The 19,076-nt window shown below is 41.7% G+C and overlaps 1 protein-coding gene across 1 annotated transcript; it reads right to left on the reverse strand.

Annotated features, from left to right (window-relative positions):
* Positions 1-3,910: 3,910 nt before the first annotated feature.
* mpc2b (mitochondrial pyruvate carrier 2b) lies at positions 3,911-18,961 on the reverse strand. Its single transcript, XM_069889275.1, has 5 exons — positions 18,684-18,961; positions 15,298-15,338; positions 14,261-14,345; positions 5,507-5,618; positions 3,911-4,123 (listed from the first exon to the last, which is right to left on the reverse strand). The coding sequence occupies exons 1-5, from the start codon at positions 18,781-18,783 to the stop codon at positions 4,081-4,083; spliced, it is 381 nt and encodes a 126-aa protein (XP_069745376.1). The 5' UTR covers positions 18,784-18,961; the 3' UTR covers positions 3,911-4,080.
* Between the last annotated feature and the right edge of the window lie 115 nt (positions 18,962-19,076).

Below are 19,076 nucleotides of genomic sequence, written 5' to 3' on the forward strand. Positions count from 1 at the left end.
TGCAGGTGAAAGTCAAAAATAGGAATGGAGCAATCACTGTATAAGCCCCCAAATAGCCCTCATGACACTGAGAGACAGATTTTGAAATGGAGCAGAGGTAACAGGGTAGTTGTTATGGGAGACTTCAACTTCCCAAATACTGACTGGCACCTCCTTAGTACATTGCTTCGCATTGCTGTCACTTAATCTGGAGCATCTATCTTCTAATTCATCAACATGCTTGCACAAGTTGTTCAATTCAAGCTCAAAAAATCGTAAACATTCACCAGGTACTTCGGTTAATCTCTGGACTTGGTCAAGTTTAGTGTCAATCTGACTTAAGATGACTTTTAAATGATCAGATAACGACTATCTGTGCTGATTCGGTTACTCAGAAATAGCCTCCATAGTCAGATCATTGGCACTTCTTTCTTCCTTGATTTACCATTTCTTGTAGTGATTGTAATGCAATCATAAATAAAAGAAAGGCATGGTGTAAGAAATGTAAAGTAGACAGGAGCATCCAACTGCTGTTGCTACGCCATGCTGCAACCAACCAGAAGTCGACTATTCATAGGTTCTGATAAGCCACTGCTAATCTGAATGGGTAAAGTTTCCACAAATGCCATCTGTTGTGTGTGGAGGAAATGTAGCCTCCCTGCTTGCCTGGAGTGTGCGTTTTACAGGTGATCATGCGTCCTCCCTGTCTGAAACTTATTCAGAAGTCACATCACCTGTCAATCAAGGTTGGACTCCAGCCATCCATTAGTGCACACCGTGCCATTGACCTGTTTAAATTAACTAGAGTAATTTTTGGCTCAGCACCCAAATCAGAACTGTATAAACAGTGATGCGTAGCACATTTCTTTCTCTCTGCTTTGTGGTTCAACCCCCAGATCGCTATTGTGGACGTCACTGGAACTGTTGCATGTAAGGTGTGCACTACACAGAAGCTGAGCTGTAGAACTGCGATAGAACAGTACTTGCAGAGAGCCACTCCCCCATTGATACAGGGAATTGGGTGTGCATGTGTGAAAGTCCTTGCCTGTAGAGTGTGTAAATCGAGGGTGTGAGGTGTAGAGTATAGGCAGCCACTGGTATCAGAATCCAACCTAGGTGCGTTGTGAATGTCTGTTTCTTCTTTGGCTTGGCTTCGGGGACGAAGATTTATGGAGGGGTAATGTCCACATCAGCTGCAGGCTCGTTTGTGGCTGACAAGTCAGATGCGGGACAGGCCGACACGGTTGCAGCGGTTGCAAGGGAAAATTGGTGGGTTTGGTGTTGGGTTTTTCCTCCTTTGTCTTTTGTCAGTGAGGTGGGCTCTGCGGTCTTCTTCAAAGGAGGTTTCTGCCCGCCGAACTGTGAGGCGCCAAGATGCACGGTTTGAGGTGATATCAGCCCACTGGCAGTGGTCAATGTGGCAGGCACCAAGAGATTTCTTTAGGCAGTCCTTGTACCTCTTCTTTGGTGCACCTCTGTCTCGGTGGCCAGTGGAGAGCTCGCCATATAACACGATCTTGGGAAGGCGATGGTCCTCCATTCTGGAGAAGTGACCTACCCAGCGCAGTTGGATCTTCAGCAGCGTGGATTGGATGCTGTCGGCCTCTGCCATCTCGAGTACTTCGATGTTGGAGATGAAGTCGCTCCAACTTGTTGAGGATGGAGCGGAGACAACGCTGGTGGAAGTGTTCTAGGAGCCGTAGGTGATGCCGGTAAAGGACCCATGATTCGGAGCTGAACAGGAGTGTGGGTATGACAACGGCTCTGTATATGCTAATCTTTGTGAGGTTTTTCAGTTGGTTGTTTTTCCAGACTCATTTGTGTAGTCTTCCAAAGGCGCTATTTGCCTTGGCGAGTCTGTTGTCTATCTTGTTGTCGATCCTTGCATCCGATGAAATGGTGCAGCCGAGATAGGTAAACTGGTTGACCGTTTTGAGTTTTGTGTGCCTGATGGAGATGTGGGGGTGGCTGATAGTCATGGTGGGGAGCTGGCTGATGGAGGACCTCAGTTTTCTTCAGGCTGACTTCCAGGCCAAACATTTTGGCAGTTTCTGCAAAACAGGAAGTCAAGCGCTGAAGAGCTGGCTCTGAATGGGCAACTAAAGCGGCATCGTCTCCAAAGAGTAGTTCACGGACAAGTTGCTCTTGTGTCTTGGTGTGAGCTTGCAGACGCCTCAGATTGAAGAGACTGCCATTGTTGTTTAAGATGCCGCTTTAGTTGCCCATTCAGAGCCAGCTCTTCAGCGTTTGACGTCCTGCTTTGCGGAAACTGCCAAAATGTTTGGCCTGGAAGTCAGCCTGAAGAAAACTGAGGTCCTCCATCAGCCAGCTCCCCACCATGACTACCAGCCCCCCCACATCTCCATCGGGCACACAAAACTCAAAACGGTCAACCAGTTTACCTATCTCGGCTGCACCATTTCATCAGATGCAAGGATCGACAATGAGATAGACAACAGACTCGCCAAGGCAAATAGCGCCTTTGGAAGACTACACAAAAGAGTCTGGAAAAACAACCAACTGAAAAACCTCACAAAGATAAGCGTATACAGAGCCGTTGTCATACCCACACTCCTGTTCGGCTCCGAATCATGGGTCCTCTACCGGCACCACCTACGGCTCCTAGAACGCTTCCACCAGCGTTGTCTCCGCTCCATCCTCAACATCCATTGGAGCGCTCACACCCCTAACGTCGAGGTACTCGAGATGGCAGAGGTCGACAGCATCGAGTCCACGCTGCTGAAGATCCAGCTGCGCTGGATGGGTCACGTCTCCAGAATGGAGGACCATCGCCTTCCCAAGATCGTATTATATGGCGAGCTCTCCACTGGCCACCGTGACAGAGGTGCACCAAAGAAAAGGTACAAGGACTGCCTAAAGAAATCTCTTGGTGCCTGCCACATTGACCACCGCCAGTGGGCTGATAACGCCTCAAACCGTGCATCTTGGCGCCTCACAGTTTGGCGGGCAGCAGCCTCCTTTGAAGAAGACCGCAGAGCCCACCTCACTGACAAAAGGCAAAGGAGGAAAAACCCAACACCCAACCCCAACCAACCAATTTTCCCTTGCAACCGCTGCAATCGTGTCTGCCTGTCCCGCATCGGACTGGTCAGCCACAAACGAGCCTGCAGCTGACGTGGACTTTTTACCCCCTCCATAAATCTTCGTCCGCGAAGCCAAGCCAAAGTAAGTAAGAATGTAGTAATCGAGTACCGTTTGACGTTCTCCCCTGTTTGTCTCCTGTGTGTTAATTAAAGTTACGTGTGATTGTGACAATTCATAGGTTCTGATGAAGCACTTCCAAACTGAATGGATGAGCATCCACAAATGCTATCAGCTATTCAATGCTTCCAGTTTTGAAATGTAATGGGAAAAAAATCCTATTGATTAATGTAGTTGAATGTCAATAGTCGAGAGAAGTAGAGCCTGGTGTAAATACTAATAACTAAATGATACATCAGATTTAACCAAGAAAGAAGGATAATGATACAATTTTATTAGCTTAACTAGCTAATTTAAAAATGTAAAATTTTACATAAAAAGTGCTGAGACATAGAAATGCATAAAGGTTAATCATTGCTTGATGATAAATTTGTCCAAGTGATTAACTGGTCTCTCAAAATTGGCAGAGCTAAACAAGAAAATCTGCAGATGCCATGATAGGAGTGTACACAAAAATAATGAAGACACTCAGCAAGTCATGCAGCTCATACATTGATGAAAGGCTTCATTAAAAAAATTGCTGTGTGACTTGCTGAGTGTCTCCAGTATTTTTGTGTAAACTCTCAAAAACTAATGTCTGAGGTATGACTAAACCTTCAGGTGATTTCAAATAATCCAAATAGCTAGTACAAGCAGGAAAATAAGTATCAAACAAAGTCAAACTCCAAAATTTAAAAACCAAAATGTTATTACGAAGAAACATTACAACTAATTCTGGAGAATTTATTAGGAGACAAATAACACATTTACAAATTATACGTAACAATCTCCATTACAAAATTAATTGAGGAACGTTTTTACAGTATCAGTCAGACTCATTTACAAGGCACATTTATTAAAGATGAGATGTCCTGGAGTCTTGTAGAGTGCCATCTGTTTTTATTCTGGACTTTGTGCCTTGGATTTTAAATCATAATTGTACCTGAGAACACAAAACAAGATGGTAACCAAATGCCCAAGCAAAATACAATACAGAAGATACTGTTAGGTCTGCTTTTTTCATGAATGAGTGAGACAAACACCAGACTGAGTCGAAATCAGGGTTCTTTGTTCTTTATTACCGGATTGTAACACTTGCGACTAACAATGTTAGTCGGAGAATGCATTCTGCCGTTATCAGCAAAATGGTGATTTTTTATACCCTTGGATACATGCTTAGAACATCATCATATCATTACTTGTCCAATGACTAAAACTGTTGCTATCCTTTCCCTGCTAGCTTCCTGCCTCTCAATCCATCAATGTCTCTCTTATCTTGTATGTACAAGGATGCATTCACATCTTGTTACAGCCCTGCACAGGGTAACTCCTTACACATTCCCATCTCATGATGTTTTACCTAACAGGAGTACAAGGACACCTCCCCTTCTTGTTACAGCCCTGCACAGGGTAACTCCTTACACATTCCCATCTCATGATGTTTTACCTTACAATACACATGGGTTTGATAGACTGTGCTTGATTGGTAGGATGATGTTTGTAACCTAAAACTAGTGGTACTTCAGGTGCAGGATTCCCCAAAGGTTAACTTGAAGTCAAGTCAGTTGTAAGGAAGGCAAATGAAATGTTAGCATTCATTTTGAGAGGTCAAGAATATAAAGACAAATGCTGAGGTTTTACAAGGTGTCGGTCAGACCACATTTGGAGGATTGTGAGTTTGGGCCCTGTTCCTGAGGAAGGATATACTGGCGTTGGAGAGGATCTAGAGGAGGTTTATGAGAATGATCCCAGGATGAAAGGGTTAACGTATTTGATGGCTCTGAGTCTGTACTCACTGGAGTTTAGAAGGATGCGGGGGGGGGGATATCATCGAAATACCCCAAATTTCATCAGGGTTACATAGAGTGGACGTGGAGAAAATTTTCTAGTGCTGGGAGAGTATAGGACCAGAGGGCACAGCCTCAAAATAAAAAGACGTCTCTTCAGAACAGAGATAAGAAGCTTCTTCAGAGGGTAGTGCATCTGTGGAATTTGTTGCCACATACATCTTTGGAGGCTATTTTATTTAAAGCAGAGGTTAATAGGTTCTTGATCAGTAATGGTGTTAAAGGGAGAAGGAAGGAGAATGGGTTGAATGGAAAAATACATCAGCCATGTTTTGAGACAGCACTGGATATGAAATAAATTAACAGAGAAACTAATTTATTGAATAGATAAAACTAAAATTTTGAAATTGCTACTCCATCTCACATATAGGTAAGATGCATATAATTCAGTTTTTGACTTCGTGCATATAAAATCCTAAGTTTGGAGTCATATTTACGATGGCTAAACTACACAGTATACAAACTTTACTCTTACTTACTTTGTGATACGGATCAGCTGTATACCACCTGCACAGCCCAAAAAGAAGTTTACAGCAAACAAACTCCAGTTCTTGGGAATGATCACGAGAGAGTATCTGGACCAAATCAAACCTATTGAAAATATAAACTGTTAGTTTTCATTTGCAGCTTGTGTCTCTTCTCATGCTTCTGTTTAACCTGCAGAACATTTCCAACATTTTCTGTTTTTTAAATTCACGGGGACTACCAATGTTAATCCCCTGAACATTTTTTTTTGGCAAACTTTTCTTCTCTCTCTCCCTAAAGATTCCAGATTCCCAACCTTTCCCTCTAACCTCTCTCTGCATCCTAGTGCAAGTTCAAATTTATTGTCAGAATACATATATGTCATCATATACAACCCTGAGATTCTTTTTCCTGCAGGCCAGACAGAATTTCTACTCATTAGATATGTAACAGTATTCAAGAAAAAAGATACATATTCAAAAGAGAAATGTAAACAAACTGACTGTGCAAATGCAGAAAAAAATTATTCAGTCGTAAATAATGTGCACAGTAAGAGTCCTTAAACAAGTCTCTGATTGAGTCTGATGTTTGAGTGGTAGCAACTGTTCCTGAACCTGGTGGGATGAGTCTTATGGCACAAATGTCTCTTTACTGAAGACAGTAGTGAGAATAGAGCATTTCCTGGATGGTGTGGATCCCCTCAACTTCTCAAATATTGAGCTCAAATTAACTGTCCTCCAGGACCAAGGACCAGAGACCCTCTCTGATCCTTCAAGCTCAAATACTTGCTATTAAACTGCGTGGGTGTTTGAGTTTGCTCGATAAAATTATAATCCCTCTGTAATATTGAAAGTATTTTAGTCACTGGTAGAGAAACTGCACAAAGGGAGTAGAAGAGATTATGACTGATAATAACAAGTCATCGCTATACCTCATCTATGGTTCGCAGATATACAATTTCATTGCAATCCTCTGCAGTCTTCTGGACTGCATAAAGAAATTTCCCCTCATGTTCCCCTTACAATTTTCCCCCTTCAATCTTAAACCATGCCCTCTAGTTTGAATCTCCCCCACTCTTAATTGAAAAAGCCTATCCACGTTTACTCTGTCTGTCCCTTTTAAAATCTTAAACTCCTCTATCAAGTGCCCTCTCAATCTTCTACGCTCCAGAGAAAAAAGCCCCAGTCTGCACAACCTTTCCCTGCAACTCCAACCTTGAAATCCTGTCAACATTCTCGTGAACCTTCTCTGCACTCTCTCTATTTTGTTTATATCTTTCCTATAATTTGGTGACCAAAACTGTACACAGTACTCCAAATTTGGCCTCACCAATGCCTTGTACAATTTCATCATAACCTCCCTACTCTTGAATTCAATACTCCGATTTATGAAGGCCAACATTCCAAATGCCTTCTTCACCACACCATCTACCTGAGTATCAGCCTTGAGGGTACTATTTACCACAACTCCTAAATCCCTTTGTTGCTCTGCACATCTCAATAGCCTACCATTTAATGCATATGACCTATTTAGAATTGCCTTTCCAAAATGTAACACCTCACACTTATCTGTATTAAATTCCATCAGCCATTTCTCAGCCCACACCTCCAGCCTTCCTAAATCACCTTTTAATCTACGGTAATCTTCCTCACTGTCCACAACACCACCAATCTTTGTGTCATCTGCCAACTTGCTTATCCAATTCTCCACCCCTACTTCCAGATCGTTAATATATATAACAAATAGTGGACCAAGGACCGATCCCTGAGGAACTCCACTAGTCACCGGCCTCCAATTGGACAAACAATTTTCTACCACTACTCTCTGACACCTCCCATCCAACCATTGCTGAATCCATTTCACTACCTCCTCATTTATACCTAATGCCTCCACCCTTTTTCCTAACCTCCTGTGGGGAACTTCGTCAAAAGCTTTACTAAAGTCTAAACAGACAACATCCACAGCTTTCCCTTCATCAACCTTTTTTGTAACCCCCTCGAAAAACTCAATCAGGTTTGTCAAGCATGATCTACCCCTGACAAAACCCATGCTGATTACTCCCTAGCAATCCCTGCACCTCCAAATATTTGTAAATACCATCCCTCAGAACACTTTCCATCAACTTGCCCACCACAGACGTCACACTCACGGGCCTATAATTCCCAGGTTTACATTTAAACCCTTTCTTCAACAGCGGAACCACATGCGCCACCCTCCAATCCTTTGGCACTACTCCCATGGCCAGTGACATCCTAAATATCTCTGTTAATGGCCCCTCTATCTGTCCTTGGGAATATTTTGTCCGGTCCCGGAGATTTATCCACCTTTATCTTTTTCAACACAGCCATCACTACCTCCTCAGTTATCCTTATATGTTTCATTACCTCCCCACTAATTTTCTTTTCCTCAACTGGTTCAATATTTTTTTCCCCTAGTGAATACCGAGGCAAAGAAATCATTCAAAATTTCCCCCATTTCCTCTGACTTCTCACTCAGCCTACCCTCACGATCTACAAGGGGTCCAATTTTATCCCTCACTAATCTTTTACTTTTAATGTACTTATAGAAACCCTTTGGATTTATTTTTACTCTGTCTGCCAAAGCCTCTTCGTGCCTTTTTTTGGCCTTTCTAATTTCTTTCTTAAGATTCCTTCTACACTTCTTGTAGTCCTCCTTCAAATTGTCAGCTCTCTGTTCTTTATACCTCTTGTACACCTCCCTTTTTCTCCTAACCAAATTTCCAATATTCCTCGAAAACCAAGCCTCCCTATGACTTCCAGCCTTTCCTTTGATCCTCACTGGGACATAACTACTCTATACCCTCAAAATTTCTTTTTTGAATATCCTCCATTTCTTATTTACAACCTCACCTGAAAATATCCTGTCCCACTCAATACTCCCCAAATCCCTTCTTATTCCTTTGAAATTTGCTCTTCTCCAATCCAGAACCTCAACTTTAGGCCCTTCCTTGCTCCTCCCTAAATCTACCTTAAAACTAACAGAATTATGATCACTAGACCCAATTGGATCTCCAACATTAATGTCTGATACCTGACCTAGCTCATTCTCTAATAGGAGATCCAGTATTACACTGTCCCGAGTCGGTTCTTCTACTAATTGATTCAGAAAACAATCTTGAACACATTTAACGAACTCTAGCCCATCCAGCCCTCTAACTGTATGGGTATCCCAATCAATGTGAGGGAAGTTAAAATCTCCCATGATCACTACCTTATGATTCTCACACATATACGTTATCTCTCTACACATTTGTTCCTCTAGTTTTCTTGACCCATTTGGTGGTCTGTAATACACCCCTATTAGCACCCTCATGTCTCCTTCACCCCTCAATTCCACCCAATCAGCCTCACTGGACGATCCCTCCAGACCATCTTGCCACCTCACGGCAGTAATGTCCTCCTTAACAAGCAGAGCAACTCCTCCCCCTTTTTTACCCCCTGATCTATCACATCTAAAACAAATGTATCCTGGAACGTTAAGTTGCCAGTCCTGTCCCTCTTGTAGCCAGGTCTCTCACTCTCTGTTCCCCACTCCCCTGCCAAACTAGTTTAAACCTTCCCCCACAGCTCTAGCAAATCTGCTTGCCAGCACATTGGTCCCCCTCCAGTTCAAGTGGAGTCCGTCCCTTTTGTACAGGTCCGACCTTCCCCAGAAGAGATCCCAATGATCCAGAAATCTTATCCCTTGCCCCCTGCACCATCTCTTTAGCCTCTCATTCATCCTCCACATCCTCCTATTTCTACCCTCACTAGCGCGTGGCACCAGCAGCAATCCAGAGATTACTACCTTGGAGGTCCTGTTTTTTAACTTCCTACCTAATTCCACATAATCCTGTTTCAGGACCTCATCCCCACTTCTAGCTAAGTCATTGGTCCCAACATGGACCTAATACACACACACACAAATACAATGAATTGGTACATACAATCATCAAGGAAAAATCACTACGATGCCCCACCACCCCTTGACTCAGTGCAGGCATGGCTCTATGCTACAAGGAGCTGGCAAAGAGGGAGAACAAAGAACACATGGCACCTTTATAGTCCTGGAGGGGCAAGCCCAAGTCATTAGCAAGGAACAATGGGTCAGTACCAGGAGAGTTAATCCAATACAACAGCCCATGGCCCAAGGCCAAGTACAGGCAGCCTGGACAGTCCAGTCCAGGTAATTTACATGGCTCCAACAGCAAGGTGTGGACTAATGGATGGGGCAGAACCAAACCTTGATTGGCAACTGGTGTGTCCTCCAACTAGGTTGGGGACAGTCCTGTTACGTGGCAACCACAACCCTTCCCAATACAGCATCACAATTGGATTCTCAACAGAATCCATTCTGCATTCTGACAATTTTCCATTATTCTGCCAACAACAGTGGTGTTGTCAACAAATTTATAGATTGCTTTGGAGCTGAATTTGGTACCCTATCTGGGCTGATGGGTAGGTGGCTGAAGTGGAGGAAAGGGTGGGTAAAAATGAGGACACCATACATGATATGAGTAATAAATTGTAGATACTGCTGAATGAAAGAGAGAATATCTGGAGGAAATTAGATGCTCTTGAGAACTACAGCAGGTGAAATAACATTATAATAGTGTGGCTAAGGGAAGGGATTGAAGGGCAAAACCCAGTAAGTTTTTTTCCAGACCTGGATCCCCGAGGTGCTGGGCAAGGGTATACTGGGAGAAAAGATTGAGATAGAAAGGGCACATAGATCCCTTTTCCCAAGACCAGGTCCCGGGCAGAGACTGCGTTCTGTCCTGATAAGATTGTTGCGTTATTAGGACAGGGAGAGAATATTAGGAGCTGCGGCGACAGGTGCAAAGAAAAGGGGTCCCCTTAGAGGTAGAGGGAAATAAAATCTTCTTTTACCTAGACATTAATGCGGCACTTTTGAAGACCAGAGAAGTGTTTGAGCCAGCCAAGAGGCTGATCAAGCGAAAGGGGTACTAATGTGTACTGAGACATCCAGCCACCCTAAAGGTGATATTTCCAGGAGAAAGAACATTTATTGCAGATCCAGAGAAGGCGTGGGAATTCGCCGAAGGTTTACCCACATTGGGGAGTACAAAGAAGTAAAGCCTGACTGGAGAATCAGCCTACCGTGGTTTTTATTACATTGTGAATTTAGCCCACAGGGGTGTACAGATGTGTTATGGAATGTAATGATATTTTGGCATTTAAATTCTGAAAAAAAGGTCTGAAAAGAGGTTATGCCAAAAAGACATAATTACAGATTTTCTTGGGGAGCTCGGGAGATGGAGAGAGGAGTAGATGAGTGCCGGTGGCACAACCTTTTATTGTGGGGGTGTGAGGAAAATGTTTACAACCAAAGGAGGTTGGTAACAGAGTAGGGGGGAGGAAGGAAGTTGGCAAGAGAGTAGGGGGGAGGGTGAATGTAACATGGGGCAAAGGTTATGTCAGGAGAGCAAAAGAGGGTTAAGGGAAGGTATGGCTGTGAATATTTCTTGCGTCTTTTTTTTGGTTAGTTATTTGGGTTTGTTCCCACCTTTGCTTCTCACCTAGTTATTTTCACAGCTCGGATGGAGTGGAGAAAATGGCACATGGTAAGAGATTGGGGGTGCGAGAGGGGTGGTGGCAGGAAGCATTTAAAGAAGGAGGAACCAGGGGGTAATGGCTAAGAATGTAAAGTTGGTACTTTTAATGTCAATGGCTTAAATAGTACGGTAAAGGAGAAAAGGGACTTGGCACACATTCAAAAAATGGGGATAGATCTGGCCTTCCTTCAAGAGACGCATTTAACTGAGCGGAAGCATCAGAAGCTAAAAAGGTGATGGCTGGGTCAGGTTATATCCTCCTCATTCGCCTCAAAGGCAAGGGCAGTAGCACTTCTAGTGGGGAAGAGTGTTCCAGTGCAGGTGCAGAAGGTGATTACAGATAAAATGGGAAGATTCGCTATGGTGCAGATATATTCAGAATCCTGGACCCTAATGAATGTGTATGCCCCCAACTATGATGATGAAAAATTTATACAGGACATTTCCCTATGATTGGTGGAGGGTAATGAAAATATTCTAACGGGGGTGACTTTAATCTATGTCTGGATCCTGTCCTGGATAAATCCACAAAACAGATAACTAGGACCAGGGCAGTGAAAGCCACCATTGTGGAGGGGAGGTGGGGGAGAAAGCTGAATTTGATAGATGCGCGGCAGAGAAAGCATCCATGAGAGAGGGACTACTCATTTTACTCAAAACAACATGACTCCTACTCTAAAATAGATTTTTTTCTGGCTTCAGCCATTTGGAAGGTAAGATCATGGAAGCAGAGTATAGTGCAAGGTTTCTCTCAGACTATTCCCCCTTGGTTTTGACTATAGATATGCCAGATAGAAAGGCATAGCATACAGGTGGCGTATTAACACTTTGTTGTTAAAAAAGCCTGAGTTTTGTAGTTGTACAAGAACTCAAATAGCCCTGTTCTGTGAGGACAACTGCCCCTCTACTCCAGATTTCTTCCATGGGACACCCTCAAGGCATACTTGTGGGACCAGATAATTGGGTATACAAAGACAGTCAAGAAAAATTATATGAGGGAAGTGGAAAAGGACATTACCCAATTAAAGGAGGACTTTCAGGAATCAGGCTTGGAGGACCATTATAGAGCTCTCACAAACAAGAAATTAGAATATAATATGCTTCAAACGTATAGTATGGAAAAGGCCATTATGAGGTTGAGACAAAAGTATGAGGAGTTGGGGGAGAAAGCTCACAAGGTCCTCAATTTGCAATTGAGGGCAGAACAAGCCTCTAGAACAAGTAATGCATTACTAATGGGGAATGGCCAGGTCTCATATAAACCAAAGGAAATTAATGAAACCTTCAAGGAATTCTATGAAGGATTGTATAAATCTGAATTGACTGGGGATCCCAATCAAATGGACGAGTTCCTGGCCAAGTTAGATCTCCAACACCTGAATCCACATCCACATAAAGATTTTTCACATCTTTACATTCTATTGCCTATCATGTTGAAATTCATGGGGGTTTTGCCCATGATTCCAATATTTGGCAATGCAAACTGGTTCTTCTGCAGGTAGTGTAATGAACTGGTGAAAACTTACAACTTTATGATCAAGATCTTTTGGTAGTTTCTGAGCAAATTTTGTTTTTTGTGATAATACCAGATTTTTTCTGTTCATGAAATGGTTGCACCAGCCTAATGTAGCTTCAAAATCTTTACAGTACTGCATTCTGGGTGCGACTTTGCCCACTTCAGTGCAAATGCTTTTATTTTATTTTGCGCGACTATGTAATAATCTTGCCTCTGCTCACATACCCATGCTACGACATGATTTTACAACTCTGACCAATGAGTGATTCCCCTTCTCATCCAACATTGCCTTTTTGGTATTTTTCTTAGAGTCTCTTCTTTCTTTCTTCGATCTCTAACCAACTTCTCAAATAAATCAACTTTTCATGCAGCAGCACCAGTTGTTGGTTTTCTTGGCCATTTCTATCACTTTCAACTTAAGACTCGTTTCATACTTTTGTCATTTTGCTGGAGCCTCCACAATATCAACCATCTTCAGCCAACACCCAACAGCGCAGTCATGGCAATTTTTGGGGGGGTCGATCTACGTGCCAGCCAACGCCCAACAGCTTAGTCAATACCATTTTTAGGGGTCCACTTATATACCCAATATGATTAAAAAAAACATTAAAATGAAGCTGAAAAAGGGGAGAGGGGTGATCAACTTAATCTGCCGGAATATATGATACTTCAGAGAACATTTTACATTTAAAGTTTAAACTTTAATTTTTTAAAAAAATATCTTCCTCAATTTTTTGCTGGTTGCCTGAATTCTGGATAACAATTTAATAAACTTTATATGAACTGTTCAACTACACCCAAAGCCTAATTTAATATTTCTTAACAATATAGGATTAGGTCAAAAATGTTGATAGTAGGCCTGTCCCGCATCGGACTTGTCAGCCACAAACGAGCCTGCAGCTGACGTGGACTTTTACCCCCTCCATAAATCTTCGTCCGCGAAGCCAAGCCAAAGAAGAAGGGGAAAATATAAAGAGCCAGATTTTGCATGGAAGTGTCAGCCATTCTGTGTTTCAATATGCAATTCTAGAAAGTTTGGAATAGCCACTCATGAACTCTTTGCTGTGTTTTTTCACATCTATGAACTTCCACTGGTTTCTGGTGAAGCATAAAATTGCAACAATTTTCTGGTATTTGAGTTGGAGATTCCACTCAAAGTATTTCTAGCAGTTTGGAACCATTGCAAGGGAATAAAGTGGTTTTAATTGTGTTTATTTAAATGTCTTTAAGCTTGATAGATTTTTTTTTTAATGGAATGTTTTAAAATATTTCTGAATGTCAGGAAATCTACAAGGGTTCTGATGAACAGGGTGCGAACTGGGCAAATGCAAAATTAGTCCAGAGACTGATATCAGGTGTAGACAGCTCGCCACTGACAACAAAATCAGGGGCATAATGTATTCATATTATCTAGCAGGAAAAATTGTTTGCAGGGATTATCACTGGACCATAGCTTAGTAAGGCGAAAGTCTGATCACCCACCAGAGTTCTTTCATTCTAATTACTTCCCATGCAAAAAATAGGGGGTGAAGAATAGAAGGTCTGAGTTGGTCCAAATAATTCCAGGTCATTACTTACAACAAAAGCAAATCAGCAACTCATCCAAAAGATGTTATCAAATATGGAATACATTTTAAACTGAAGGCTTCACAAAAATAAAAATGGATTTTACAATACCTGTAGCACAAAGCACTCCGGATTGAGCTGGACTAAGTTTATCTGCAGGCCTAGCCAGATCTGCTAATCCTGCAGTGACTAAACTCTGTACAGAGAGAACAAAAAAAAATGCAACCCTTTAAAAAATGTTGGCCCATCCACATGGCAATACTGTATTATATCATACAAGGCCCTACTACTGCAGAGGGCCTTGTTAATTTTGAGTAAAATGTCAAAATGGGAAGAAGCACAAATCAGGTGTGCAGATGATTTAAGTGGCAAATATGGGTGCTTGCTGCTGGCAGCAAGTGTAAGCCCAGTATTTTTTATTGGTTTCTTTGAAAATTGGTTTAGTTCCAAGACACACATTGGTGGGGAAAAAGATAGAGACTGCAATGGGTTGATCTGATGAGAAGTATGTTTCAATCAGTCTTGTGTATAAACAGCCTTTCATCTACAGTTTGAACAACAAATCCACTCTTAACTGAATGGCAGACTTTCATTGATGACTCTGCCCTTTGAATTTATTTCAATTACATTTAACAGATGTAACTAAACATCATTATGTAGGTATAATTCATGGCAATATATGGGGACTATTATTTTAATTGAAACAAGGATTTAAATGTTTGAATGTCTACCTTGTCTATTTAACAATATCTTAATTGTGCAATTAATTTTAGTATCCTTAGTTTTTGAAATAGGAGAGAATTCAGGCATCAATCAAGTTTAATTACAACAAATTTATGAATCCAGATCATTTGATTAAATTCTGCAGTATTCTGGTCATTGAATTATGAATAGTTACAAGTTACCATGACAATTTCCATTTTCAATATGTCACAATGATCTGTTTGATACATTAACACCAGAAAATTTGGACCAAGTTCATAAAACAAGGTCCATTAGCAAACGATTAATATTTAGGGTATGTATGTAATGTCACAAAACTCTAAATCAGCATATCATAACATCTTTACAAGTGTGTTGTCCATACTATCTGGGAATTATGCTGCTGTGCTAAGTTTCTGAATTGATTTTGAACTTGATATACTCACCCACTTCATAATTGGTGCCCAGAAAAAGACAGTACGAGGACCTGAAAACCACATTTTAAAAAAAGTTTACATTTCTGAGTGAAACTTCATAGACATTTTCTTAACTTCTTAAAGGCAATTGTGTAAGGAACATCACAAATTGAAATAGGATAGATGAAAAGTCAAAACAAGCCAGATTTTCAGAATATTTCTCAGAGGAGACCCATCCTACCATCACTATCGCCAGATTTTAATTTATTTCAACAGATTTTACTATTGTACCATGGCTTAATCTGCTTTGGGCAAACAATTTTGGTAACAATGTACAATAATTAAAAATGACCACGTCAAGATACTGAAAACAATTCCCTTTTTAAAAAACAGATAACAAGATGCATTGTTCTCGAGTTTTACGCAACATATGGGCACTTTTACCAGCCAAGGAACAATATGTTTCTGTTCCGCCTCTCAGCGAGAGCAGAGTTAGAAACAGTTGCCTAAATATTAAAATGCAGCAGCTGACGGGATTGCACTTGCCAGATTTTTACAATTCTAGCATAGATAAGATCAACAACAAACAAAAAAGTCTAACCGAAATAAAACCTTTTTTCAGAATTAGTAAAGCATGTTTGCTACTGAGGAAAACTTTACATTCTTGACAACTTGCCTGATTATCTTGTATCTCTGCATGTTCCTTCTTTCACACCTTGCTTTGTAACATCTTCAAACTGTCTACAGTAAGACTCTATGACAATGCAGCATGTTCGGGACTTTGGCAGTCCTGGACTGGCATATTTTACAGTTATTAAATATGATTCTTATTAATTCTCCTTCCAATGAATCACGCAAGTTTAAAGGATGAGGCACACGAGCCCTTGTGAATTTCAAGGGACAGTAGCAATCAGGGCTACAGTGAGTTTTGAGGGAGCATGGTGACTTTCAGAGGAAAGTGACAAATAAGTTATAAGAGAGCACTGGAAACATTAACTGGCGAGCCAGACATTAAATCATTTTGATTCTGTATAGTCAAATAGCAGATTATCAGAATTTTACGATACAATACATTCTTATCTGTTCTTCTAAAGTCACTAATGCAAATTTTAAATGGCTGAGATCTCAATTCTGTGGTTGCAGGACGCATGTTTGATCCTGACCAGTGCTCTCTGTAGAGTTTGCACATTCATTGAGACAGCATGGGCTTCTCCCAAATACTCTGGTTTTATTCTATTTCTCATAGTGTGTTGGTAAGATAACTGGCTGCTGTAAAATGCTCCTTAATGTAGAGAAAGTGACAAAGGATCAAAGAGGAGGGTCCTGACGAGAGTCCCTCTAGCTTCTCATTATTTATTCAAGATAACAGCATCTGCAGTTTATTGTCTCTAGAGATTAATTGCTGCAGTACAGGAAATAAAGAGGAGGTAATCAAACACATGAGATTGCTCTTCCTAAGGAGCCAAATGGACCTTTCATAATAAGCAAGACACTTGTTACATTCCACTGATTACAGTCTGGAAATAACTCACTTATTGATTTCCCATTCATAATTCCACTTTGAATAACAGACAACTTAAACAATAGCCCAATATTTTTGCTTCTACTGACATTCCCATATTGCCTCATTTTTATCCTCTTTCTTTAATATGGTCTAATTATTTGTTTCTTTTAATCTATAGGCTCTATTTTAAAATCCAAGGAATTCTTGCAGGTCAAAACCAATACACTTATTACCTCAATAAGATACCGGTTTTAAAACTTAGGAAGCAAAATATTAAGCTTGCAATTTTCCTATTTTGTTCAGTGCGGTTTCTTTTTGAATACTATTTGGTTTTAAAAGTTTCTCATTCTTATCCAACTTCTCACTACTTCCAATTTGGTTTTGTCTATTCAAGGCAGGTCTTCTTTGCCTTTAGTGGAAGGTATAAACTATTTGTAGCGAGTTTCCCAAATGGGCTCACATAAAGAATGGCTTGTGGGAAATTTAACAGAATATTATGGGACTGGATAAATCGACAACCAAATAAAATAAAATTAATCCAATTAAAGACTGACAATACATTGTGGCATGATGAGTACAAACTCAGAAATAACATTGCAAAAAGCTTCAAGATACCTTCATGACATAGAGCAATAAACAAATCAATGATGATTTCTGACAAATTCTGGAAAATCAAAATATGCTATTCTCCAAAAGCAACAAGCACAAGAACAGGAGGAGGTCTGAGCGGCTATCAAAACCAACTGAGAGAAGTAGTTCTTGACCATACTTTCCAGAGGAATAAGGCTTGAACATTGATAACTCAAGTCAAGTGGGCCAATTATGAGCCCTCTGAAGAAAGAATCATAAAAGCAACTTTCTTCAGCTTGCATCCAGCCCTTGAATACAGATTGATAAATGCACTGCAAGTCCACCACAAACCAAAAGGCAACAAAACAATGTACAACTCAGCAATAAAGGACAATGTATTTCCTTCCCATGCTTTCCATAAATTGGTAGATTTCAAATCATGCAGCTGGAGGACAAAAACAAAGTAAGGCAGCAGGGGAAAGAGAGAGAGAGAGAGAGAGAAAGAGAGAGAGAGAGAGAGAAGGGGGGGGGGGGCACTGGCGAGGTGAGGAAGAGAGGGGAGGAAAAAAATGTTGCCAGTTTGGGCAAAGATCAACATCTTGGTTTAGTGGCCGAATGGATTTTTCTAATGTTTGAAGGGAAAGTAGGTGGATTCTTTTTTTTGCTGAGCTAGGTTAAAAACTGCATTAGTATGTAGCATTGATTTCTTGAATATGCTTCCCAGACTTTCTCGAAGATACTTACTGAAATGAAGGAAGCCACGTAGTCCAATATGAACCCTATGGAATATTTATTCTTTCAAATATTTGTGTTTACCTTCCAGTAAATAATGTACAGGCTGGTGGACGGAAAGGACCCCAGAACCCGAATTATATGCAAACAAGTTCTGTATTTCTGATTTCTTCAAGGACAAAGCTGGGCGAACAATATTCTGAAAAGGATGACCGATTAAACAGAGGACCTTGACAAGGTTGCACAGACCATCAAAAGGGACTCTGCCCCACTAGAATATTGGGAGGGTCGTCACTCTGAAAAAAGCAGAACAGGATTCGATTTTCGAAAGCGGGGAAAGGTACCTCAATGTTCACTTTCCGACTGTGAAGGTGAAAACTGGAATATAATCCAGCTTCTCTTCCGCACTTAAGCTCGAGTTTGCACCAAGCAACATCCTACGACGCGAACGCAGCGGCTGGAGGGCGCGCATCACGGCTGCTGGGGACATTGTCGACCCCATTCCCGAGAGGAAAGCGCGCCCACCCCACCTTCCGCCGCCAGACACCACTGGCCCCCGGCACCTCGCACGCCACCCCCATTCTAAAAGGGAGTACGGGCCGAGACCTACCTGCCGGATGATCATAAAACGGCCTCATCCTGGGAGGGAGCATGAGCCCAATCTTGTCCAACACTCGGTGATAGCTGGCTCTTAAACCGGCCACTGCCATCTTTCACCGGCTCCTGCAGTTGTCGATCGAGAAGTAATTGTTCAATACAACATAAGGCGACGCGTTACTGAATTCACTATCCCTCCAGACTCGTCCTCCAAGTTTGTCCTTAACGTCCCCTCCAACAGTCGACGTCTGAATGACACATCGGCGCCGGGCGGCCCGCGGAGCGTGAGAGGAACGTATCAGCACGCATGCGTGGAGAATACGGCCGGGGTCACCCTGACCTCCTCAGCCAATGCGCAGCCTTGCCCTCGGGTTCCCCGCCCACCCCTCCGCCTATCACGAAGACG

The sequence above is a fragment of the Narcine bancroftii genome, chromosome 7 (genome assembly GCF_036971445.1).
Source record: "Narcine bancroftii isolate sNarBan1 chromosome 7, sNarBan1.hap1, whole genome shotgun sequence".
NCBI classification, from domain to species: Eukaryota; Metazoa; Chordata; class Chondrichthyes; order Torpediniformes; family Narcinidae; genus Narcine; species Narcine bancroftii.

Bases quoted from the DNA above. Each gene is read 5' to 3' on its own strand.
- mpc2b (XM_069889275.1), bottom strand. From the start codon at position 18,783: ATGGCAGTGGCCGGTTTAAGAGCCAGCTATCACCGAGTGTTGGACAAG. The intron at 15,339-18,683 runs GTAGGTCTCGGC...TGTGGTTTTCAG, and splicing joins GTTTTATGATCATCCGGCAG to GTCCTCGTACTGTCTTTTTC. The intron at 5,619-14,260 runs GTATTGTAAAAT...TATTTTCAATAG, and splicing joins CGGAGTGCTTTGTGCTACAG to GTTTGATTTGGTCCAGATAC.